Genomic DNA, 22,458 nt, shown 5'->3' with positions numbered 1-22,458 from the left:
CCAACACATTCAAGGAAACCCTTAAACCCACTGAACATTCAAGCCAGAGGCAAGGTTATAGATTGCCTAGTTCAAATTCCCTCTGTTAAGTGATAAAAATGAGGGTAAGTGATATAAAAGGAAGGTTAAGTGATTAAGAGAGTTGTCCAATCACACAGTAATCACATGACAGAATCATTATCTTCATGTAATCCTAAATTACAATAGGAATAATGCTCTTAATCTCTAAAGATAGCACTGAGTTAGGCCAATCCAGTCATTCATTTGGTAAGAGAGGCATTTAATTTCAATGCTAGAGTACTTGGAGCTTAGAGTTCTACAGTAAAAGACTATAATCAAATAACCACCTAAATAAAAATGAAATTTACAACACTAATTTCTATGAAAGATTAGATTATGAGAATCTACAATAGACAACTAATAATGCACAACTAAAGGAGTGATCCTGAGCTAGGATCTGAAGGACTCCTGGGAGATTACTAAATTAACTCAGGGGATCAGTTTTTAATACACAGAAATAAATAATAATTGATCCTAAGGCTGAAGGAAACTTGAAGGCTTTGGAGGAAATAAAAAGAGGTAGGGAGGGAAAGAGGGGCAGAGGACAGACCACAGAAAGCCCAGTATACTTCCCACTTGAAAACAAAGGGAAAAGGTTTTAGCAAGAATGACACAATAAGATTTGTTTTCAAAGGACCACTGGTTGTGTTAATACTGGAGAGGTAGCAGCTGCATTCTTGCAAGGATTATTTAAAATTTAGGCAAGAGATGATAGTACCTCAAATCAGCAAAGTAGTAATAGAGATAATAACATGAAATACATAGCAAATAAAAATACCATTATACTGCAATTTTAATTTTTATTTATTTTAAACTTTTACCAGCCTATCTAAAATTTCATCCTAGTTTTCTTTTTCACTGGGATATACAGTAAATCTGAATACATTATGAACAGAATTTTTATCTCAACATCTCTAAAAAGCCCCAGCAGGCCAGGCAAGATAGTGCATGCCTGTAATCCTAGTGGCTTGGGAGGCTGAGGCAAGAGGATCATGAGTTCAAAGCCAATCTCATCAAAAGTCAGTGAGACTGTCTCTAAATAAAATACAAACAGGGCTGGAGACATGGCTCAGTGGTTGAGTGCCCCTGAGTTCAATCCCCTCATATATTAAAAAAAAAAAAAAAAAAAAAAGAAGAAGAAGAAGAAGAAGAAGAAGAAGAAAAGAAAGAAAATAGAAATCAAAAACCCCAGCAATCCTTTTACTTTTATTTTTTGTGGCACTGGGGATTAAACACAAGGTTGCTCTACCACTAAGCTACATTCCCAACCTTTTTTACTTTTTCAGAGAGAATATAAGTTGCCCAGTTTTCATAATGAATGGACAACTAAGTGATTTAGTGCTGGGAAATGAAGGATTCCTGGGAGATTCATTAATAACCTAACCTATAGGGGAGCAATGTTTCAATGTATAGAAATTTATAATCCTCCTGCTTCAGTCTCCTCAATTATTGGGATTAAAAGTGTGTACTACTACCACCTAGCCCCAGCAAGTCTTTTAGAAGACATATGTATATTAAGAATGAGTGGTCATCTTGTTTTATGCCATTTCTTTTAATAAACATTAGATTACATTCCATTATTTCCCAATTGATAAGGCTTAGTGAAAACTGTTTATTTCATCACTATAAAAATTATACGGAATTTCTGAAGTCATGTCTACTGTACAAATCACAGCATAAAAGTTCAAGCAAAAGATGAAATAAAACTCCATGATTTAGCTGGGCATGGTGGCATATGATGCCTGTAATCCCAAATACTCATGAGGCTGAGTCAGGAGGATTGCGAATTCAAGGTCAATCCCAGGAATTTAGTGAGACCCCTCTCTCAAAATAAAATGGGGTGGGGATGTGGCTCAAAGGTTTAAGCACCCCAGGATTCAATCCCTGATATCAAAAAATAAAAAAAATATTCATGGATATTTTACATTAGTATTAGTGTACAGAAAAATCCAAGACAAATGAATCAAGGACTATATATATTAAGAGAGTTAATTCTATAAAATTCCCTGGCACACAGAAAATTAAGAAAACAAACCTTATATTTTAGAGGAATTGTATTTCAAAGAAAAAATTTACAAAAGGAAAATTTATACAGAATTCTCATGTGCCACTATGATAGATGAAAATGAAACTTCAAAGAAGGTAATAAGGTAACTGCAACCAAAATTTTCATTTTCAAACCTGTCAGATCAGAGAAAAAGAACATTAACATAGAAAACAAATTAAGAGTAATATAATTGATTTTTATTTTACCTGATTTATTGTACTTATATTTAAATGGTTAAAAAAAAGATTATTTTTCAGGCACTAATTATTAGTAGTTGGCTTACACATTTTTATTAGACTAAGTGGTAACATACAAACTAGTCAAAGTGAAAATAAATATTTTTGATCTTTACAACAGTTAAAAAACAAAACAAAACAAAACACCTCAGACAGTCTTTATTTGCCATCTGAATTATAAACCGCCTGAAGGAAAAGATATGTTTGTAGACCCCACAGTGCATAGGGAAAGTCAGCATTATAATTTGAAAATTTAAGTTTACAAATATTTCATGTATGAGTCATCTCATACATTAACACAATATTCAACAGGTACTTTTGGGAAAAGGTCATGAAATTTTCTCTGGCTAAAAATTCTAGTTTATTAATACCAACTCATTTCCTTCCCATAAGACATGGTTTAAATCCTATTTCATTAGCTTCACTCCAAAAACTCAAAGACAAACAAAACAGGTATTTGATTACCATTTTAGAAGACACAGTTATCACTAAATGCCTGATGTTTACAGAAACATTTGTGTCACTACAATATTAAACTTTTAAGAAAGACCATGCTTTTATTTTCAAAGGGCTTATATAATAACCATAAAAACCAACTTGTTTTCTAAAGTTCAGGAGCTATAATGGGGCTTGGGAAGAGTTGACAGTAAAGCGGCTTGCTGAGTGAATATAAAAAAGGAAAAAGAAAAAGCAACGGGGGTAAAGAGGAACGGTGTAAGCAAAGAGATGAGAAAGAGCATGCTCAACAACAACAACAAAAACATCAAGCATAGCAATAGTTCAGTTCACTGACAGGGTCTGTGGTAGCCAGTCTCCAAGGCAGTACTCAGTGACAAATGCCTTTTGATATTCGTACTTTCAGGTAGTTTCCCTATGAGCTGTACCATTGGTTGGGCCACGATGAATAGCCTAAGGCAGAAGCGATGGTATGTCTCTTCAAAGATTTGGTTATAAAGATTGCAGCTTTTGTCTTGGGCATGCTCTTACTCCTTTCTTCCATCACTTGCTCTTGGGAAAGCCAGATGTTGTGAGGCCTGTGTGATGAGAACAGAAGCCTCCAGCCAACATTGAGAGTAAGCCTGAAAGGAGAATGTAGAGCATTTCTGAACCTACGCCAGAGCTAGCCAATAATAAGCTGCTCCTGAATTCCTGATCCTCAAAAACGGAGAGAATACAATTGTTTTGAGATGCTAAATTTTGGATAGTTGTGTAACTGTACATATGTTGATAGTGAGTCCCCATTATCATAACAAAAACTAAAATATGAGAATGGCCTTGGAACCATAACAAAAACTAAAATATGAGAATGGCCTTGAAACCAGAACGATGGGCATTGATGAAGAAGCTCCTAATAAAACCTCATGGTGTTTCATATGGCTGAGGTAGGGATAGAAAGTGAATTGGAGGAAGGCAAATCCCCTGTTAGGAAGGGGATTTAATTTAATAACACTGATACCATTAAGTTATGTGAAAAGTGGAAACTTTACCTAATGAACTGGGTGACTAAGGAGAATTTTCAACCACAATTACAAGTGCTGCCTTGTTTTTTCTGCTATATACAGTGAAAAATGAAAATAAGCTAAATCAAGAACTAAATCAAGGGGCTGGGGATGTGGCTCAAGCGGTAGCACGCTTGCCTGGCATGCGTGTGGGCCCGGGTTCGATCCTCAGCACCACATACAAAGATGTTGTGTCCGCCAATAACTAAAAAAAATAAATAAATTAAAAAAAAAAAGAACTCTTAAGGAAAATTTGCAGTCTCTCTAGACTACAAAATATGCTAAAATTTAGAAATTGACCCTGAGTCAAGATAAAATCCAAGGCCCCAAAAACATGGTGCATAAACTAAGTCAAGGGAGTAACTGTACAATCTTTTTGTTTTGTTTTTGGTTCTAGGGACTGAATCCAGGGGCATTTAGCCACTGAGCCACATCCACAGCCCTTTTTTATTTTTTATTTTCAGACAGGATCTTGCTAAATTCTTGGGGCCTTTATGAGTTGCTAAGGCTGACTTTGAAGCTGCAATCCTCCCGAGCTGCCAGGATTACAGGCTTGTGCCACCATGACCAGCTGCAACTGTTAATTTTTTTTTAAGACCTCAGAAAGATTTAAAAAAAAAAAAAAAAAGGTGCCTCACAGTACTGTTAGACAAATAGCCTGCTTCACAGATTCCCTTAACCAAACAATAGGGCATTGGGGAAGTTTAAGAGTGTTCTCTCAGCAAAGCTTAGTAAAAGACACAAGAGTAAAAGAATTTATACATATGGTTTCAACTAATGGATAGACCTCTAAAAATTCACAGAAAATTAACAAAAATTTTAGAAGAATTATAGTATACTGAACTCAAAAAACAAGAGCCAGCAGAAAATAAAAATGAGCCCCAAATTTGGGACAGAAGCAAGCTAAGAAAAGCACTCAGTTGCAAACATGTGATACTTTTTTTGGGGGGGGGGCTAAGGTGGGGGTGTCAGAAGTCAGAATCAAAAGCCCAAAAGGCAAAGCTGAGAGCTATGCGTGAATTATTCCTAGGAACTGAGGCTCAACCAAGGAACTTATTTGTCTGTTTTTCCTTTTTTTTTTTGGGGATCTGTTGTTCTGGAGGAAGCCAGCTGCCGTGATATAAGGACATCATGACAACCAGTGGAAAAGCCCATGTAATGATGAACAGAGGACTTTGGCCAACAAGGAATTGAGGCTTGCACCAAGTGAATGAACCTGGAAGCACCTTCTCCAAACCCAGTCAAGCCTTTAGAAGACTGCAACCCTAGGCAAGAGTGTAAGACTCTGGGCCAGTATCACAAAGATAAGTCACTCATAGATTCCTAGCTTTCAGAAACTGTGAAACGGTATTTGCTGGTTTGGCTACTAAATTTGGGGATAATGTTATGTAGAGCTAATAACTAAAACAGGCTTACACAGAGAAAAGGGAAAACACTGAAAATGGAGACAGAAACCACATCATGCAGGGCCCAGTAAATCCTATTAAGGAGTTTCTGTATTTTAACCTATGAGAAAAAAATAAACAATTTAAGGATTTCATATATCAACGTAACAACTAAATTTATTTCCGAAAGATCATCCTAAAAAATTGGAAGGGGTTGGAGTTGTGAAAACTAAAAATAGGAAAACAAAATAAGCAATTATAAACCTTCTTAAGAGGGTATTCTAACACTTGAATAGGAATTCTTAGATTTAAATGTATTAAGTGGCAGAGCAAACTCAAAAACTTAAAAATTACACAAACGTACATCCCTTACTCAAATGTTCAGCCCTTACTAAAAGGTGTAGAACCCTCCACACACACACGACACATACACACCTGCAGCTAACAGTCTTCAAAACATTTTCTATAGCCTATGCATCCCACTGGAAACCAAGTGTATATCTGAGAAAACAATCCATATAAACCAACTCTCTTGCCCACATAAGGCCATGTTTTTAGATACCTTATGTCCCACTAAATGATAAATAAAACTAGGCATATACAAAAATCAGTATCTACTCATATTGAGACACTCTATAGTCAATATCATGTTATGATGAAAATGTGTTAAAATTTAGCCTTTTTAAAAAACAGTTCCATGGGCTGGGGTTGTGGCTCAGCGGTAGAGCACTCATCTAGCACGTGCGAGGCCCTGGGTTCGATCTTCAGCACAACATAAAAATAAATAAAATAAAGGTATTGTGTCCAACTACAACTAAAAAGTAAAATATTAAAAAAAACAAAACAGTTTAAGCCTGTAATCCCAATGGCTCAGGAAGCTGAGGCAGGAATTTCGCAAGTTCAAAGCCAGCCTCAGCAACTTAGCGAGGCCCTAAGTAACTTAGCAAAATCCTGCTCCAGATAAATAAATAGGGCTGGGGATGTGGCTCAGTAGTTAAGCTCCCCTGGGTTCAATCCCCAGTACCAAAAGAACCTACCAACCTACCAATAAAGTTCAATCCTTTAAAGATTAAAAGCAAAATTAAAATAAGTTTAAAAGATCTGGGGCTGGAGATGTGGCTCAAGCAGTAGCGCGCTCGCCTGGCATGCGTGCGGCCCGGGTTCGATCCTCAGCACCACATACAAACAAAGATGTTGTGTCCGCCGAATACTAAAAAATAAATATTAAAAAAAAAAATACTACTTAAAAAAAAAAAAAAAAAAAAGACCTGAACACTTACTACATGAGCACCATACTTTTTTTACTTATGGTAAGTAGCACAACTAGAATTTTAACGGAGCCTAACTCCATAGCTCATATTTTGAACCCAATAAAGCAGCTGTTCTCAGACCTTTCAGACTCCATTTGCTCACTCTTTTCAAATCCTTTATTATCCTACCTATACAAACATTGTTCAAATAATAAATTCAAGGACCTACTTTATATAAAATAGAGAAGGAAAAAATGGGAAAGTAACATATATGTATTTTAATTTAAATCTTGGGCAACCCAAGAAGACAAAATGAGGTTCTCACAGATTCTTACAAGAGAATTCACTAGGAACTTAACAGCTAAAAATAACATATGTTTTACAGGTATGTACTATGGCTATTTAAACATCACAAATGGTGGTGTTGTTGATGAAATAACTCCTGCGAAGTTCTGAACAAAAAAGTACATTATTCTCTTACTATGTACTAGATGCATTCCTGAAAATTTTAGTGCATGTAAAACCTAAAAAGAATCATATGTAAAAATGAAATTAGGTCCTAGACTCAATTAATTTATAAATGAAATCTCATCTACTGGAATATTTTGCAGGACAGTCAGAAGTCACATTGGCAATTTTTTCTTTTGTGGAACTGTTTTTTGCACAGTGGGACTTGTATAACTATAAGCCCTTTCCTGCTACTTGCCACTGATATCCTTCAATACTTATGAAAATCAAAAGTGCCCTCACAAATTTCCAGAATGTTTCCAGAGTGGAAGAACAGTATATAGCTCTCAATAAGAACCACTGTAGAGAAATAAGCAAAGGTCTCTGGTGTTCCAAACAACCTTTAAATCCATTGCCCAAGCGGTAAAATAAGTGTGCTATACAAAAATTCATTTTTGTAACAATATTTAATCAACTGAGCAGCAGGGCAGATATTCCCTAGAGTTCAAAGGACCACCAGTTTCTCCCCAGTGGAACTGCCCTCCCTTCAGAATTTCACACCATCTCAAGCTACAGGATTATTCTTACAGCTCAGAGTTCATTCTTCATATTCATTACCACTCTGAGATGTAATAGGATTGCCCTGGCTCTTGTCACCAATCTGATCTCTATCTTTTACTCTTCCCCACTCCCAAACTCTTACACTCTGTTCTGTGAAACAAAAACATCACTGCTTTCAATATTTCCCCATCTTTTTACTCTACCTAAAGGCTGGTAGTCTCCCACAAACACTATGAGTCTCCTCACAGCTTTTTTCTTCCTATATCCTCCAAACTAACAGATGGGTTAAGCATTCATCTTCCTTGCTTCCCACTGCTGGTTCTATATAATTTCTTCCATTGTCATTAGAAAAAAAAAATTATATAACCCCTTATAAATCAATACCATCACTTTTTTCCCAAGTTGTCATATGTAGTCTCTTGGTCACAGTCACTGAGCTCACCATCTTCTCAAACCCCACACTTCTGGTATCCTGTTTTTTATTATTTTTATTTTTTTAAAGTTGTATATGGACAATGCCTTTACTTATTTTTATATGGTGCTGAGGATTGAACCCAGTGCCTCGCACATGCTAGGCAAGCACTCTACCATTGAGCTAACACTCCAGCCCCCCTGGTATCCATTCTTCACAATAATATTCATTTGAATAATCATCTAATATCATGACCTTCACACCCACATTGATCTCTTCTATTCCATCTCCACCACCACTCCTGTGTTATACTCTAAATCTTGCCTTCACTAATAACTATTACCACCTCTGAAATCTTAACTCAAGCATGTAACCACCACCTACCCTCCTGACTTGTCTAGCTTATTCTAACACCCTTACTCTAAGAAATGACTCCCCTGAGCCTTCCAATCCTGAGAGTCCGTCAATCTTCTACTACTCATTATCTCCATGATGCCTTCTTTCCCTGCTTACCCAGTTTAGATTCCATGGTCCATCACAATAATCTACCTCATAAATACTTTTGTCTTCATCCTTGGATTCCTCCTTTGTACTTGCTCAACCCTAGATGAACCCTACTTTGTGCTGGAAATCAAGTTGAACTCCTGATCTCCATTCAACTGCCCAAATAAGCTGACTGGCCTGATTTCTAAATAATCACAAATACTACACCTTCAACAAATTCATCAATTCTACTCCTTTCTCTAGTAAGTTAGCTTTCCCACACCTACCTTCCTCTCTCTTAAGGTTCCTTTCTCACTCTCAGGTGATGACCTCACCTCCTACTTCATAGAGAAGTAGAATCATAGGATAAACCATTCTGTCCTCTCATTACCAACTCCACCAAACTACTGTGCATTTTTTCTCATACAACTTCCTTCTTCTCAAGAGGGGAAAAAAGTATTTCTTCCCTAATTAGATCCCTCCATAAAACTGATCCAGGAGAGACAGGAAATAGTTATTAGAACAAAGTCCTTGAATCAGAGAGGGGATGGAATTATTTCATCCTTTTAAATGGTTCTATTATACTAGTTCTATTCTTTTACACTAGTTACAGTACATTCTTTTTAACCCTTTTAACATTAATTTACTAATTCTGTTATAAGGCTTATTGCTAGGCATTTTTTTTTTGGTTGATTCATTTTTTTCTAATTATGGGTCGTATTCTTCTGCTTCTTTTGCATGCCTGATAATTTTGATTGAAGGCCAAACTCTTTTAAACTGTAGAATCTTTATTCCTTCAAACAGTTTTGGTATTTGTTCTGGGACACAAGTTGTTTGAAATTTAGATTGTTTTGAGTTTCCTGTTCAATCTTTATTAAGACAAATCCAGAAGTATTTAGTTTAGCACTAATTTGACTCTACTATTCAGAGAATAACCCTTCTGAGGACTCTCATTTGATGCTCTGTGTAATAACAGCCCTTTCCATTCTGGAAAGCGGGGATGTAACATTTCCAGCCCTGTGACCTGTCAGAACTGTCCTCCCCAACCCCACCACTCCTTTCTCCCTTTCAAAGACCTGTTAAGTTTCCACATAGGCTCAGATCAGCCATCAGCCAGACTGAGGGAAATTTCCACCATTCCACTGTTACAGGCCAATGGCATATATCTAATCAAATTAAACAACCACTTTCCAGTACTCATCTTCTCAGTGGACATGACTAACCAATGTCCTTCTTTCTTGAGACACTTTTAGCCTCATTTTCCTCCTCTACCTGAGCACAGTGTAAATTACCAACCATATGTTAACGACTTCCAAATCATACACTTGAGCACAAATTGCTCTAATGTACAACATTCTCACAACTCGAGCTACATTTGAACAAGTAAAAGGCTTTTCAAACTAGATTCTTCCACCCTTTGTATACCATCCCTCCTCTAATTTTCCCTATCTCAGAAAGTAACCCAATCATCGATCTACTTGCTCAAGTTAAATCTCAGGGATTCATCCTAGATTCTTTCTCTCCATCTCTGAACACATCAGTATATCCAAATCCATCAGCAAGTTCTGTTGGTTGTACCATCAAAAGGATCTCAAACCCATCTAATTCTCTTAATTTGTAACTTTACCACCCTTCTTAAGGCCATCATTCTTATCTAATATGACTCATTTCCCACATGGTAGAGTGATCTTTTAAAAAATGTTAGAACCTGTCACTCCTTTACCTCAAACTAATGGCTTACTTCATTTCCAAGCAATGTAAGCTTGTTATGGTAGCCTACAATTCCTTATCTGATTGGTATCCCCTGAATGCCTGTGGGTCCTCATGGCATAATAACCATCCCCTTCCTCACTTTGCTCTACTCCTTTGGACTTCCTTTTGTTCCTACTTCAGGCTCTCTGCCTAGAACTTTCTCCATCCAGATATTAATAGGTATTAATGTTGGGCTTATTCACAACATTCGAGTCTCAGGTCAAATGTGCCTTTACCACCAATGCAAAATAAATCCTCCTCTTTCATCTATCTGAAATTATGTACTTCTTGTTCTACTGCCACATACTTTTATCCATTTCTCCCCCCCCCCCTTTTTGGTCTATATTCTTCCATTAGAATTCAGTTATTCAACTAAACAAATATTGAACACCTACTATGTACCAGGCATTATTTCAGGTGCTGAAAACATCAGTTAACAAAGTAGATAAAAAAATTTCTACCTTCTGAGCCCAGAGTCTATAATGTAAAATCCATGAAACAATCCCTGTTTATTCATTGTTGTATCCATAGGGCTTGTAACAGTATCTGGCTCATAGCAAATAAGCAATAAACATTTGCTACAACAATCAATAAAAAATGTATTTATGTGTTTCTTACACAACGTACCTCACTCAAATCTCTCCACTCAGTTATTAGAATAATGATGAAATTTTTGTTTTAGTCTTCAACTAGCTATATTTATATTTTATTTCACCTCCACACACTATTATCTTACAGGTAAACCATCAATCTGTAACCATCACTACAGAGTTCCATCTCTAAACTCAAAATCTTTACAATACTGCTATAGCATCCACTTGTAAATCCCAGAGCTTCCAAAGACTAAATTGGAACCAATTACCCATGTACCTAGACTATCTTTACTTCTTTGTAAATTATGTTCATATAACATGCAGGGGAAATCACTAAAGATTTAAAGACTTATTTTGTAAGTACATAACACACATTTGAAAAGACAATATCAACACAATAGGCTGACTGCAATAGAAATAAAACCATTTCTTCATTTTTGAATGAAGAAAATTTGGGTTTGAGGAAACATGTATGTATACCTACACAGGATGAGAGGTTAGACTAGGACATATGTCTCATAAATCCCAGTTTGATGTTTTTTTCAATTAATAATTGCTTAAATTAAAGAGTTTTTTTCTTTTACATATATAATATAGCTATAATGTAAAACAACTATATGTCATCCATATGACAGTTGAAACTTTGGGTTATCTTTGTCTCTGGATTTACTCTAAGGCCACATCTTATTTATTCAGCTGGTACTTGCTAATGCTGAAGAGAATTCAATTAAAATAATTTGCTTTGATAATTCGTTGCAAACAAATGAAACAAATTTTTTTTTAAAATTCATTGCAAAATTCAGCAAGCTATGGAAGAATGCATCAAAATTGAACCAATTTTCTTTTTAAATCTGAGACAGGGTCTTGCTCAATTGTCAGAGCTGGCCTTGAACTGGAGATCTTCCTGCTGCAGCCTCTGGAATTGCTGGGGTTATAGTGTGTGCCAAAACGCCCAGCTGAATCAAACACCAAACATTTAAAAGATAACCTTCATTACGTCTTCAGAATAACTCATCATTTCTGCATTCACCAAAGCTAAGATGCAGATAATGTGTCAAAGACTTATTAAGGTCACCAAATTTGTTTTTCATCTATCTACAACAGTAAGGCTGATGGATGAAATTTATTAAATGCATTTAAAGTTGGATGTCCACTAAGTTTAAAATACTGTAATAACTCAAAAGACAATGTCTATAGAAATCATTGGTTTTAAGTTAGGAAACTCGATCAACAATTTATAAACACATTAAGCACTACTATCAAATTGTCTAAAACATTGAGTTCTTATTGAGTTCCCTAAAATTTGTAGTTCTGTCTTTTAAATATTTCATGTTTTCGTACCACTTTTGTATTTAGAAACTTTTTTTTTCCTTTCAATACTGGGGACTTAACCCAGGCCTTGTATGTATGCTAGTCAAGCATTCTTACCACTGAGCTACATTCCCAGTCCCTCACAATTCATTTTATTCCAGAAGTACAATATAAAATTATCATTACCTTATGGGTTCTCTATTTCTAAAAGGTAGAATCACAAACTATATAATTATTCCATATTATTGTTCCCTTTAAAATGATGTTCACAATGAAATTCCCTTAATTTTCCAGGAAATTGAGTAATAAATGTAGTCAGGATTCACATTTTAATATATACAAACAGGACTCTTGAACTCTTAGTAAGTACTTAAAAAACACTGTCATATGTGTGTCTTTATGGCTTCTGTAGCTGTTTACTACTTAAATATCAGGACATAGTAAAATTAAAAATGTAAAACACAAGCCCAGTCTGTTTTTAATAAAATAATAAGATTGGTTGGTAGACTATTTAATTCTGCCCCACAATCATGAACCTTTAAACACAGCTTTTTATCCTTTGCTTACTACTCTGTATAATAAATGATGCTTTTAAATCTTATTGAGGTGAAAGAAAATTAAGTAAAAATTCCTCTAGTGATCATGAAGCACCCACAAAACACTTTTAAATACATAACCCCATTAGTTTTTATTATTGCTAAGAAAACAAAGCCTAAATAATTTGAAATATTAAATTATATACTAAAATGGAAGTTAATTCTAATACTTTAGGCACCTAGACACTTAGATTCTCAAGAGGTCCCTTTTATAGTTAAGTCTTCAGTGTCTTCCTGGGTTGCCTACACTTTTTAAAATATTTCAATTATCCTGTTTCTAGTTACTGTCAGATTGGACAAAACCAAAAGAACTCCAGGACAGACTACCTTAACTCTTGAGCTTTCTGACCTGGCCCATTACTATTTGCTTGAGGGACAAGTATGAACGTTCCCTCTAGAAAAATATATCACAAAATTTTATATGCACATTGTGCGAATCCACCAACTTCCAGAACTATTGTCCCCATGACCCTCAGAACCTAGGAACTTCTACTCAAAAATGTCTTAGACAAGTAAAAAGTTGAAATCAGATTGTCATCTCTGTTATCTTTGGCTTTATCTGGATTGTTTATTCTTTAAAGCAAAAATCTCAAATACTCTCCAATTCCTTTCTAATCCAAACTATCTGTTAAACTTTCCTTCTACTATAACTGAGATTTCAGATATTTCTCTCTACTTCCAAGAGAGTGGACAGAATAGAGAAATCTGGACTGATGTTTATAGCTCCAGATGGAAGAGCTGGTGGTTTAGAATATTAAAGGTTAAAAACAAAAAGATTTCTTTAAAAACTAAGAAATCAAACTTTCAAGCTTATCACTTAAAGCGATTTAAACTTGCTTCTATGAAACTTCTATTGAACTCATAAAAATTTAAAAAATTTTGGAATATGTGCACATTGCCACTTTAGCCCTCATTAAAGCAAAACAAAAAGAAACCTCCTATCAACTTTATAATAAAGTGTTTAACTTGGACTTAATAACACTGTATATTGGGCCAGTAATGAAGGAGACAAAAGGTAGGAGTGTAAGACTATCTTGTCCAGGTAGAACCTTATAAAGATAAGCTGTCACAGTATGATAGCTAGACCCTGCTTCTGAATTGGTTGATATCATACTTCACATCCCAAATACATCAAATATCATAAGTCTCTATTCCTCACAAATGGAAACATACACCAATACAACCCCATGAAAAATGTTATATGGAGGATAAGTCACTCCAACTTGTTAAACAACACTTTAAAAAGAACTTTTTCAGATGTATCCCAAAGTGGTATTACCAAAATGGAGGATTTAACTTAAAACTCCAATTTTAATCAAAATAAGTCAATTTAAAAAATCTGAAACTGGGCGTAGCTGTGCACATCTGTGCTCCTAGTGACTCAGGTGGTTGAAGCAGGAGGAAGGCAAGTTCAAGACCAGCCTCAGCAAGTTAGGCCCTAAGCAACTTAGTGAGAACCTGTCTCAAAATAAAAAATGAAATGGGTTGGGGATGTATCTCATTGGTAACGCTCCTCTGGATTCAAGTACCAGTACCAAAAAACAAAGCAAAACAAAACAAAATCTCATAGGACTAATCTTTTTGGTAATGTACATCATTTCAAATAAATGTAAAACTGTGGCAATAAATAGCATAAAGATAATAAAATTGACTTTTATGAAGTTAGAAATGATAAATTATAATGGGACATCTGCCTCCAACTTAACCTTTTGTTCAATACTCAAATGGATTCATAGAGGTGATGATGGTCCACTGTTTCTCAATCATTTAAAATTTATATCTGTAATTCATTAATACCAAGTTTTCATCAAGTTATCTTTTGGATTACCAACTTGCAACTTACTTCATTGAATGAATTTAAATATTTGCTCCCTAACATCAGGATCCAGTAAGTCCTTCAATCGATTATAATCTAGTTATTTTTCAATTCTACTACAATAATAAAATAACTATAAGTTCTAAAGTTGAGTAATGTTTTTCATTTCCAAAAGACCAGGGGCAGGGAAGATGGATGAGGGATTTTACTTAAAACTGTTTTCTTTAAAATTAACAAGCATGACTATTTAGACCAGTGTTGTTAGCTTTGATTAAAATAAGCTAAATGCGAGTATAAGTTATTAAATCCTTTTCATATGTTAAAGATTTGTACTAAATTTACCACAAATATAATAATTATTAGGTATATTTCACATGACAATTTTGCAGATGTATTCCAATCATTAATAAAGTGGTATGTAAAAAACTATCCTCGGGGCTGGGGATGTGGCTCAAGTGGTAGCGTGCTCGCCTAGCATACGTGAGGCACTGGGTTCGATTCTCAGCACCATATTAAAAAAATATACTATGTCCACCTAAAACAAAATAAATAAATAAATAAATATTTTTAAAAAAACTATCCTCATCTAAATCTGCCCCCAAAATAAGAATATGTACTTTTGCTAAGCTAGCCAGTCAATTCAGATTCTAGACTATGGGGAGCTAACAGAAGGCATAATCAATATGTTAAAAACAGAAGTCTGTTTTAATTAACTTTTCCTCTTTAAATAAGAAGTACTTCCAGCAAACTATGTACAGTTTTGTTTTTTCTAAGGTTGACTTAGAATTCAATTACCTTTATGTTTACTATATATTTTCAACAATGTATAACATGCTTCTTTCAAAATTGTGATTTATATGACCTACCACTAAGGACATGCAACCACAGGATTACCAGGAACTTTTTACATTCTTCTATTAAGTTTAGTACCTATTCAGCTTCACTGATCATACAGCTTTGGTTGGTTGGTTGTGAAGTGAAAACTTTTAAAACAGGTGATGGAAAAAGGCAGCATGAAAGAAGAAAAAATCCCTATGTCCCTCAAAAATAGGGGATCCACACGCTATGACCTAGTGATAGCTACTGTACTTCAGTGAGCAAAAATTATCTGCAAAATTTAACATGCATGATACTTCAGTTGAACTCTGCTCTCATTTTAGGTTGTAGCTCTTGGGACTGTCCAAAATATTCATAGAAGCAAGACTTAACTAAAGTTCTAAAGCATTCTGTATTGCCGTCTTGCTTTAATCAGGTTCTCCCATTCCTTGGCTGCAAAACAAGAACTACAAATTAATTTCCAGGGCAGGGTAACACCAACTCCCTAACTTGAAAGTTATTATCTGTTAAAATTATAAAGAGAAACAAAAATAAAACCAAAAGACAAGATTCTGCAGTCACAAGTACTTTAATTTTAAAAAAACAAATCACTTATTTAAAAATAAACAAATGGCACCATTCTACTCTAAGATCATACAAGTAAAAATAAAAGGTACGATTTTCTCATAGGTGATGTGCTGAAAGTACTACACTAGACAATCTCAACTACTACATACACTTAGCTTATCTGTAAAGTTGGATGCTACTCTCAAAAAGTAACATTCGACTGTCACAACTATTTTATTTTAAAAGGTTAACCAACCCAAAGAGTTTAAAGAGTTTTATTTTCAAAGACAACATTACAGAGCATAGTTTCTACATTAAAAATTCTTACAATACCAATAGAAGTATTACAGTACAATTTTCCACAACAAATTTGTAGCACACAAGTCCACGCGAATCCTTGACTTCCTTGAACTGTCAATACACTGCACCCTGTTTAAATGGCTGTACCTGAAAACCAAGGTATGCAATTCCTTAGGATTAGAAGTCATCAAGTTATACTGTCAAGGATCTGGGGGAAATGAGAGGAAGATTCTATTATCCTTGTGTCTGAACCCAACTTCCACAACAAGGTAAAGCCACAGCTATGACTGCCAATTAGCTGTAAGTCATTTAAATATTAAAATCCACCCAATTTAGACATCTCAATGTTAAGATCTCTGAACGAATTCACTTAAGTCCCGTTATGAATTAAAAAGGACCCTCTTTGGTCTTTGACATTTACTTAAATCAGACCTTTCCCTCCCTTTCAGAGACCTGAAAGCAGGCGAAATTAAATTTATTTTACAGATAAATGAATAATAAAGTTGCAGAGCTTTGGAAGAGCCACGTAGTCCAAACAAATCTGCAACATATTTTTCAGGATCAAAGAAAAAGTCAGGGATCGTCGTTTACTATCCTCCGTCTAACTGGCACAGGGGATGCATGCACACGTTCCAGAAACAGGATACTGCAAATAGTAAGTTTTCTATGAAAGTTAAGTCGTCTGGGCAAACACGGAGCATCCCGACATTTCATTGCAGGGAGAGGAGGACACCAGCCTCAAATGCCTGCAGTCCGCCTGGCCCGGCCCTCCGAGGCTCCACGTGGGGTTGCACTGAGCCCAGCACGCTGTCCAGGCCTCCGGTAAGTGAAACTCCCCGCCTGTGCGCAGAACCTGCGCTCCTCAGCGCCGGCAGCGGCGCGGAGGCCGCGATGGCCCTAGAGCGCCGCCCAGCGGCCCGCGGAAAAGCTGCAGGCGAGTCCGCGGCTCCCGGCTCGCCGCACCCCCACCGCCACCCAGCCTGTTCCCCTCTCCGGATGCACAAGGCCCAACCCAAGAACTGAGACCACAAAATGGCTGCCGGCAGCCTTGTCACGTGACCCCTTTGTGCCTTTCGGGCCCCCGAACTCCGCGGGGCCCAGGTACAAGTGACCGGGGTCGGCGGGTGGCCTTCGAGGAGGGCCCGCCGGGCCGCGACGGCCGGGGGTCTAGGCCGGGGAAGGCAGGGTAAAGGCCCGGCCGGCGACCGAGAGTCGGCGGCGAAGAGAAGATGGCGGCCATTTTGTGTGGGTCTGCTGCTCCGCCGCCGCCGCAGGCAGCAGAGGAGCGGGGCCTGGCGGTGGGTCGGACAGGGGAGTTAACACGTACCGACTCCTCTTCCTTCTCCATTCCGGTGGGCATCTGCGGCACGGCTCGGTTTATCGAGGCGTATTCGTGCAGGTCGGGCAGATCCTCACAGCGGAAAACCGGCAGCGGCTTCGAGGCGTCTAGCGCCCGCGCCCGAAACGACAGTTTACTCATCTCAGGCGCAGCAGATACCTCTCCGCTCTGGGGAAACGGCCCCGGCCAGCGGGATCATGGAGAACCGGGGGTTCGGTCCCCACTCGCCTACCGCTGCCGGGGACTTGAGGGGCGGAGCGCAAAACCCGCCGTCCGGGCACTAACACCAGCCGGGAGGGTGGGAGGCTGTGCCGCTCCGCTCCTCTCTCGCTCGCTCTCTTCAATACGCCATGGCCAACATGGCGGACATTAAAACTCCACTGTGCGCTCTTCAGCCAACCCCAGCCATTCCCCACACTGCATCGCGCAGCGGCGCGGGCACGCGGAGGGGGGGGAGCGCGGGCTCGAGGCCGGCGCCGGCACGGAGCGCGCGTCCCGCCAACCCCCGGCGCCCGCCACCTAGCTCCCCGCGCCGGGCTGCCGCGGCCCCCGCCCTCCGCCGGCCGGGGGGCGGCAGGCCTAGGGGGCAGCGGCGCTGGCGGGCGCTCGGACGCCGGGAGCCGGCCGGCGGGGACTGCTCGCCCTCCAGCGCTCCAGCTGCTCGCTCTCGCTCGCTCCCTCCCAGCGCCGTTTTCTGACGGGCGAAGGTGGCGGAAAACTGCACCCGCACGCCGGCTTGTCGAACGGCAGCGGGGGAGAGCTGTTCGGCGGTGCCTTTGCCCCGGAGTCCCGGGCTCGGGCACCCGTGTCATCCCTGCCTGGTGCTTCGAGGGGTCGAGGCCGCGGTCGCCGGGCGTCCGAGGGGCGCTCCGGAGGCGCTGCCCACATCCTACTGATCGCGGCAATTTAGGACTTTAAAATAAAAATGCAAACGAAATCAGGGGCAAAACGTTACTCTGGGTAAACTTTTTAGCAGCAATTATTTCTATGTCATGAAACTTTGAATCATTTCAAAGTATCATTTAAGTATCCATGATATTTGATCATTGGTCAGGTTCCCACCCACCCCGCTCATTATAAATGCTATTCTATTCCGATCCAAAGTAATTTTTCTCCTCCAGTTTTACATTTTAACTATTCATGTATACTATTTTATTGTAACTAATGCAAAGGATACAATGTAATCTTTAGAGAAAACATTTGAAGCATGGCCTTCGATTCTAGACCGAGTTCTTTATATCTACTTGGTGTTTATATTGGAAGCAAATGCTGTTTCGACCTGGCCACGGATTCACACTTTTCATCTGTTCTCTGAACAGCTTGATAAAATTTAATCATATAAAACCTGTAATGCACTCGCCAATCTCCCCACTCCCCACAAAAGAAAGGCTGAATTATTAGGAGAGATTAGATGATATGATAGATTACTAACATTTATTTGGTTCATATTACACATGAAAATGGGTATCCAGAGATCTCCTTCCAGTGGGTTTAATAAGTTTGGGAGCAAAATTTCAAATGTTCACCCAGAAAAAAAAATAAAATAAAATTGTCTGCTTTTCCTGCTACGTAGTAAGAATAATCGTTAAATACTGGTTTTTATATGAGGTGTTATTAGCTTAGGTCATACAGACAAACTGCTATCTTCCAGGTTGGTTTCTAGATGCCATTAATTATCACCTTTATTACCAAGTGTGCTATAACAGCACACTTGGGGAAATTCTAGCATACTTTACTACACTTCACCAGGTGGGGAGATGACAAACAGGTAGATTGCTGTTCTCCAAGATTATTTTAAAATTCCAATATTGAAAACTCACCTCTATGAGGCAGAGGAGCTTAAACCTGCCTTTCCTATATGGAGACCATGCATTTATTTATTCACTCAATGAGCAAACATTTATAGAGTCCTTATAGACTTCTTAGTGTGTTGCTGCTGACTTGTCAACCAAAGGACTCCTGGAGGAGCTCACACAGTGGGGAGCAATACAGGTGAATTCTAATTGCCACAAGCAGAGGGGCGTTTTGATGAATAGACTGGAGTGGTGTCCAATCCAGGGAAGTGATTCTAATGAAGTATTCAGAGAAGGCCTTTTGGAGGAGATGATATCTGAGTCAAATTATGTGGGATAAGTATGAAGGGAAGAAAGATATCTTAGGCAAGGGCAGTAGCAAAGACCTCAGAGCAGAGAGCGCATGTCACATTCTGGGAACCTTACAAATAGCCAGCTTTACTGTGCAATATGACACCTATTTAGCAAGATTTAACCATTCTGAAAATACTGGCTGATTATAACAATACAATAACAGTCCTCTCCAGCCTACAATATTAGATTCCTGAAAATCCTAGTAGTGGAATTTATGTTTGAGGAACTTGGATTTTATAGGACAAAACAGGGTCTTAAGTCATGAGTGAACCAAGGAAGTGATTTTTTTTTTTTAAACTTCACTAAAATAACAGCATGCAGAAAACTGTTTCCACATTTGGTTCTGAAAGATGGCTAAGAATCCAGCTAGTAATGGGAATGAAATGGTAGAAGAAAAGGTATTCGTGGGAAAACATAACTTTTGAACAATTGTTAATAATGGACACTCTACACATAAATTCCTTGTTTTCTAGAAATTCTCAAATCATCCTCTGTGGTAAGTTCACAGATTTGCTTACAAATTCAGTAGATCTTTTGCAGATCATACACTATCAAAGGGACATTCTCTTTCCCCTTAAATCTCTACCTAACTACTCATTGCCCTAGATTTCCCATTCCTAGTTCCTTCTGAGTTCCCAAGGACCCAGAGGCTTGAGCCCCAAGTCTGTCCTATATCCAGTACATGTCTTTCCATCCTAAAGGGCAGGAGTATAGCTATAAAGGTCCATATTTAATTTTCTTCAACTTTCTTTATATAACCCAAACATTCCTTGAAAAAATAGTTAATCCTGCCCTATTTTTAACTTTCCTTTCTATTTCCAACTTTAAGTTCCCTTTTTCTAAGTGTCCCAACAATAGTGACTTAATATTCTCAATGCTGCAAGAATGTATACTAGGGTTACCCCCAAATATACTAACCTTTTCTCAAAAGGAAACATGCATAAAAAGGGATTTGCAATGTTTAAACAGTTTCAGTTCATGTCACAATCATATAATCAGCGAGGTACATAGTACTGTCATTGCAGGGGACACAAATAAGGTACTGGTAAATGGATAGCCAATTAATCAAATGACAAGCAATGTAGTGAAATGCAGTGCTCTGGAAGTTCCAGCTGAGTTGATCAGACATCATAGAGAAGGTAGCACGGAATTTGGTTCTGAAAGATGGCAAAGATTCCAGCTAGTAACAGGAATGAAATGGTAGGAGAAAAGGTACTCATGTGAGAAAACACAACTGTATGTTCCAGCTGGAGGGAGGAGCAACTGCCAGGTAGCGCTGAGGATGGGGAAGTTTAGATGGCCAGAGTTCAGTAGGATACTCCAACAAAAATCCTGTTGTATGATGAAACAGGTAAGAATTTGAGTGGACAGAGTAGGATTAGAAAGTAGAGACATAAGTCTTAATGGTAATAATAACTATGTACCATGTTATCCTAATGAAATGTGATTTGTTTTTATATGAAGAACACAGTACACAGCCCTTAGCAGGGCTTCATAGTACATGTCACCAAATCAATATACCTAAAACCCTACTTTTATTCAGTATCTCCCCTTCCCCAAGCATATATTATAACTGTTATTTATTTTTTTCCTATCAGTAAAGCCAAATTCAAATTAAAGTCCTCCTATAATTTTGCCTTACTCTCTCCAACATCATCTCTCTTTATTGCTTAAGTCTTTAGATGTTCAGTTCATCTCATCAATATTTTCAGAAATCAACATATCTTCCCTGCTTCCAGATTTTTATTCTTTCTTTTCTCTCCTCTGTTAAAGTAGACTATAACCCATCTACTTCTAGCTACTGAACTCCTATTTTACAGGAATGTCTTGAAGATTAAATAAAACAATCCATGAGAGGCATTTAGAATGGTTCCTGCCCACAGTGAGTACTCAGTAGATGTAAGCTACTGTTATTATCCTTCAAAATCCAACCCAGATATTACCTCTTTAATGAAATACTATTTAATCTGCCTGGGCTCTAATTCCCTAATCTGAAGAACAAGGGAACAATTAGATGAATTCAAAATAAGTCCCAAACCTACAAGAAACTTTCTCATCACTGATATCCGATTACTAAACTTTCAGTAAGAGTAATACCTACTATTCATTGAGCACTTACTACATGCTAGGAGATGCAGAAGTGCTTTGCCTTATTTTATTTATTTTCATGCCAGCCCAATTATGTATGTCTTGTTGGGTTTAGAGAGGTTGTGTGATCTGCCTATATTCAGGATACTGAGGAAGGGCATTGCTGAGTTGAGAATCCAGAGGGAGCCTAAGAAACCTGATTAAAGTGAAGTCAGAAGACCGAACATACCATGAGAAGAGAGAGAGATTTTGAGGGCTTGTCAAAGAAAGGAGTACAGAGAGATGGTGACAGACACAGGGCGGTTATCTGGGTCAAATTCTTTGTGGTTTTTGAAGGTGGGAGTGATGTGGGCATGTTTGTAGTAAAAGCAAAAAAAATCATTTTAATGGATTAACTTTAGGACCCTCTTCCTATAAGGCAAGAAGGAATGAGGGCAAGAATAGATAGGCTTGCTCAGAGTTAAGTTTCCTTTGATGAGACTACAAGATTAAAAACCATAATACGGTCTTGGTAGCTGGAATCTAGGTTCCTCATTCCTTTAAGCATTCAAGAAATATTTACTGAATGTTTATTCAGAATTATGCAACCTCAGAGAAACAATAAGATATGATACCTTCAAACTCACAGAGTAATATACTGTGTTTATATTTAATTGGGAAGATGTGAAATTAATATCTTTAAAACATGACTACAGAACAATCTCATCAATAAAAAGTGGTAGAATGCTAGAATTGAAAGCCTGGTCAAAAGTA

The 22,458-nt window shown here is 37.9% G+C and overlaps 1 protein-coding gene across 3 annotated transcripts in view; it reads right to left on the bottom strand.

The window, feature by feature from the left end:
• Positions 1-22,458, bottom strand: part of Epc1 (enhancer of polycomb 1) — an 86,637-nt gene that overhangs the window by 40,238 nt on the left and 23,941 nt on the right. For 2 of the 3 annotated variants that reach the window (XM_076872772.1, XM_076872773.1), the window contains exon 1: positions 17,459-17,868. The exons of the other annotated variant lie outside the window; for it this stretch is intronic. In XM_076872772.1, coding sequence (XP_076728887.1) covers positions 17,459-17,611 — 153 coding nt within the window. In that variant the 5' untranslated portion in view covers positions 17,612-17,868. Of the gene's footprint in view, positions 1-17,458; positions 17,869-22,458 lie in introns of those variants that run through there. 3 annotated transcript variants of the gene reach the window in all.

The sequence above is a fragment of the Callospermophilus lateralis genome, chromosome 13 (assembly GCF_048772815.1).
Source record: "Callospermophilus lateralis isolate mCalLat2 chromosome 13, mCalLat2.hap1, whole genome shotgun sequence".
In the NCBI taxonomy this organism is placed as follows: domain Eukaryota; kingdom Metazoa; phylum Chordata; class Mammalia; order Rodentia; family Sciuridae; genus Callospermophilus; species Callospermophilus lateralis.
Note: the sequence above shows the minus strand (reverse complement) of the source record. Positions and strands in the feature narration are given on the sequence as shown.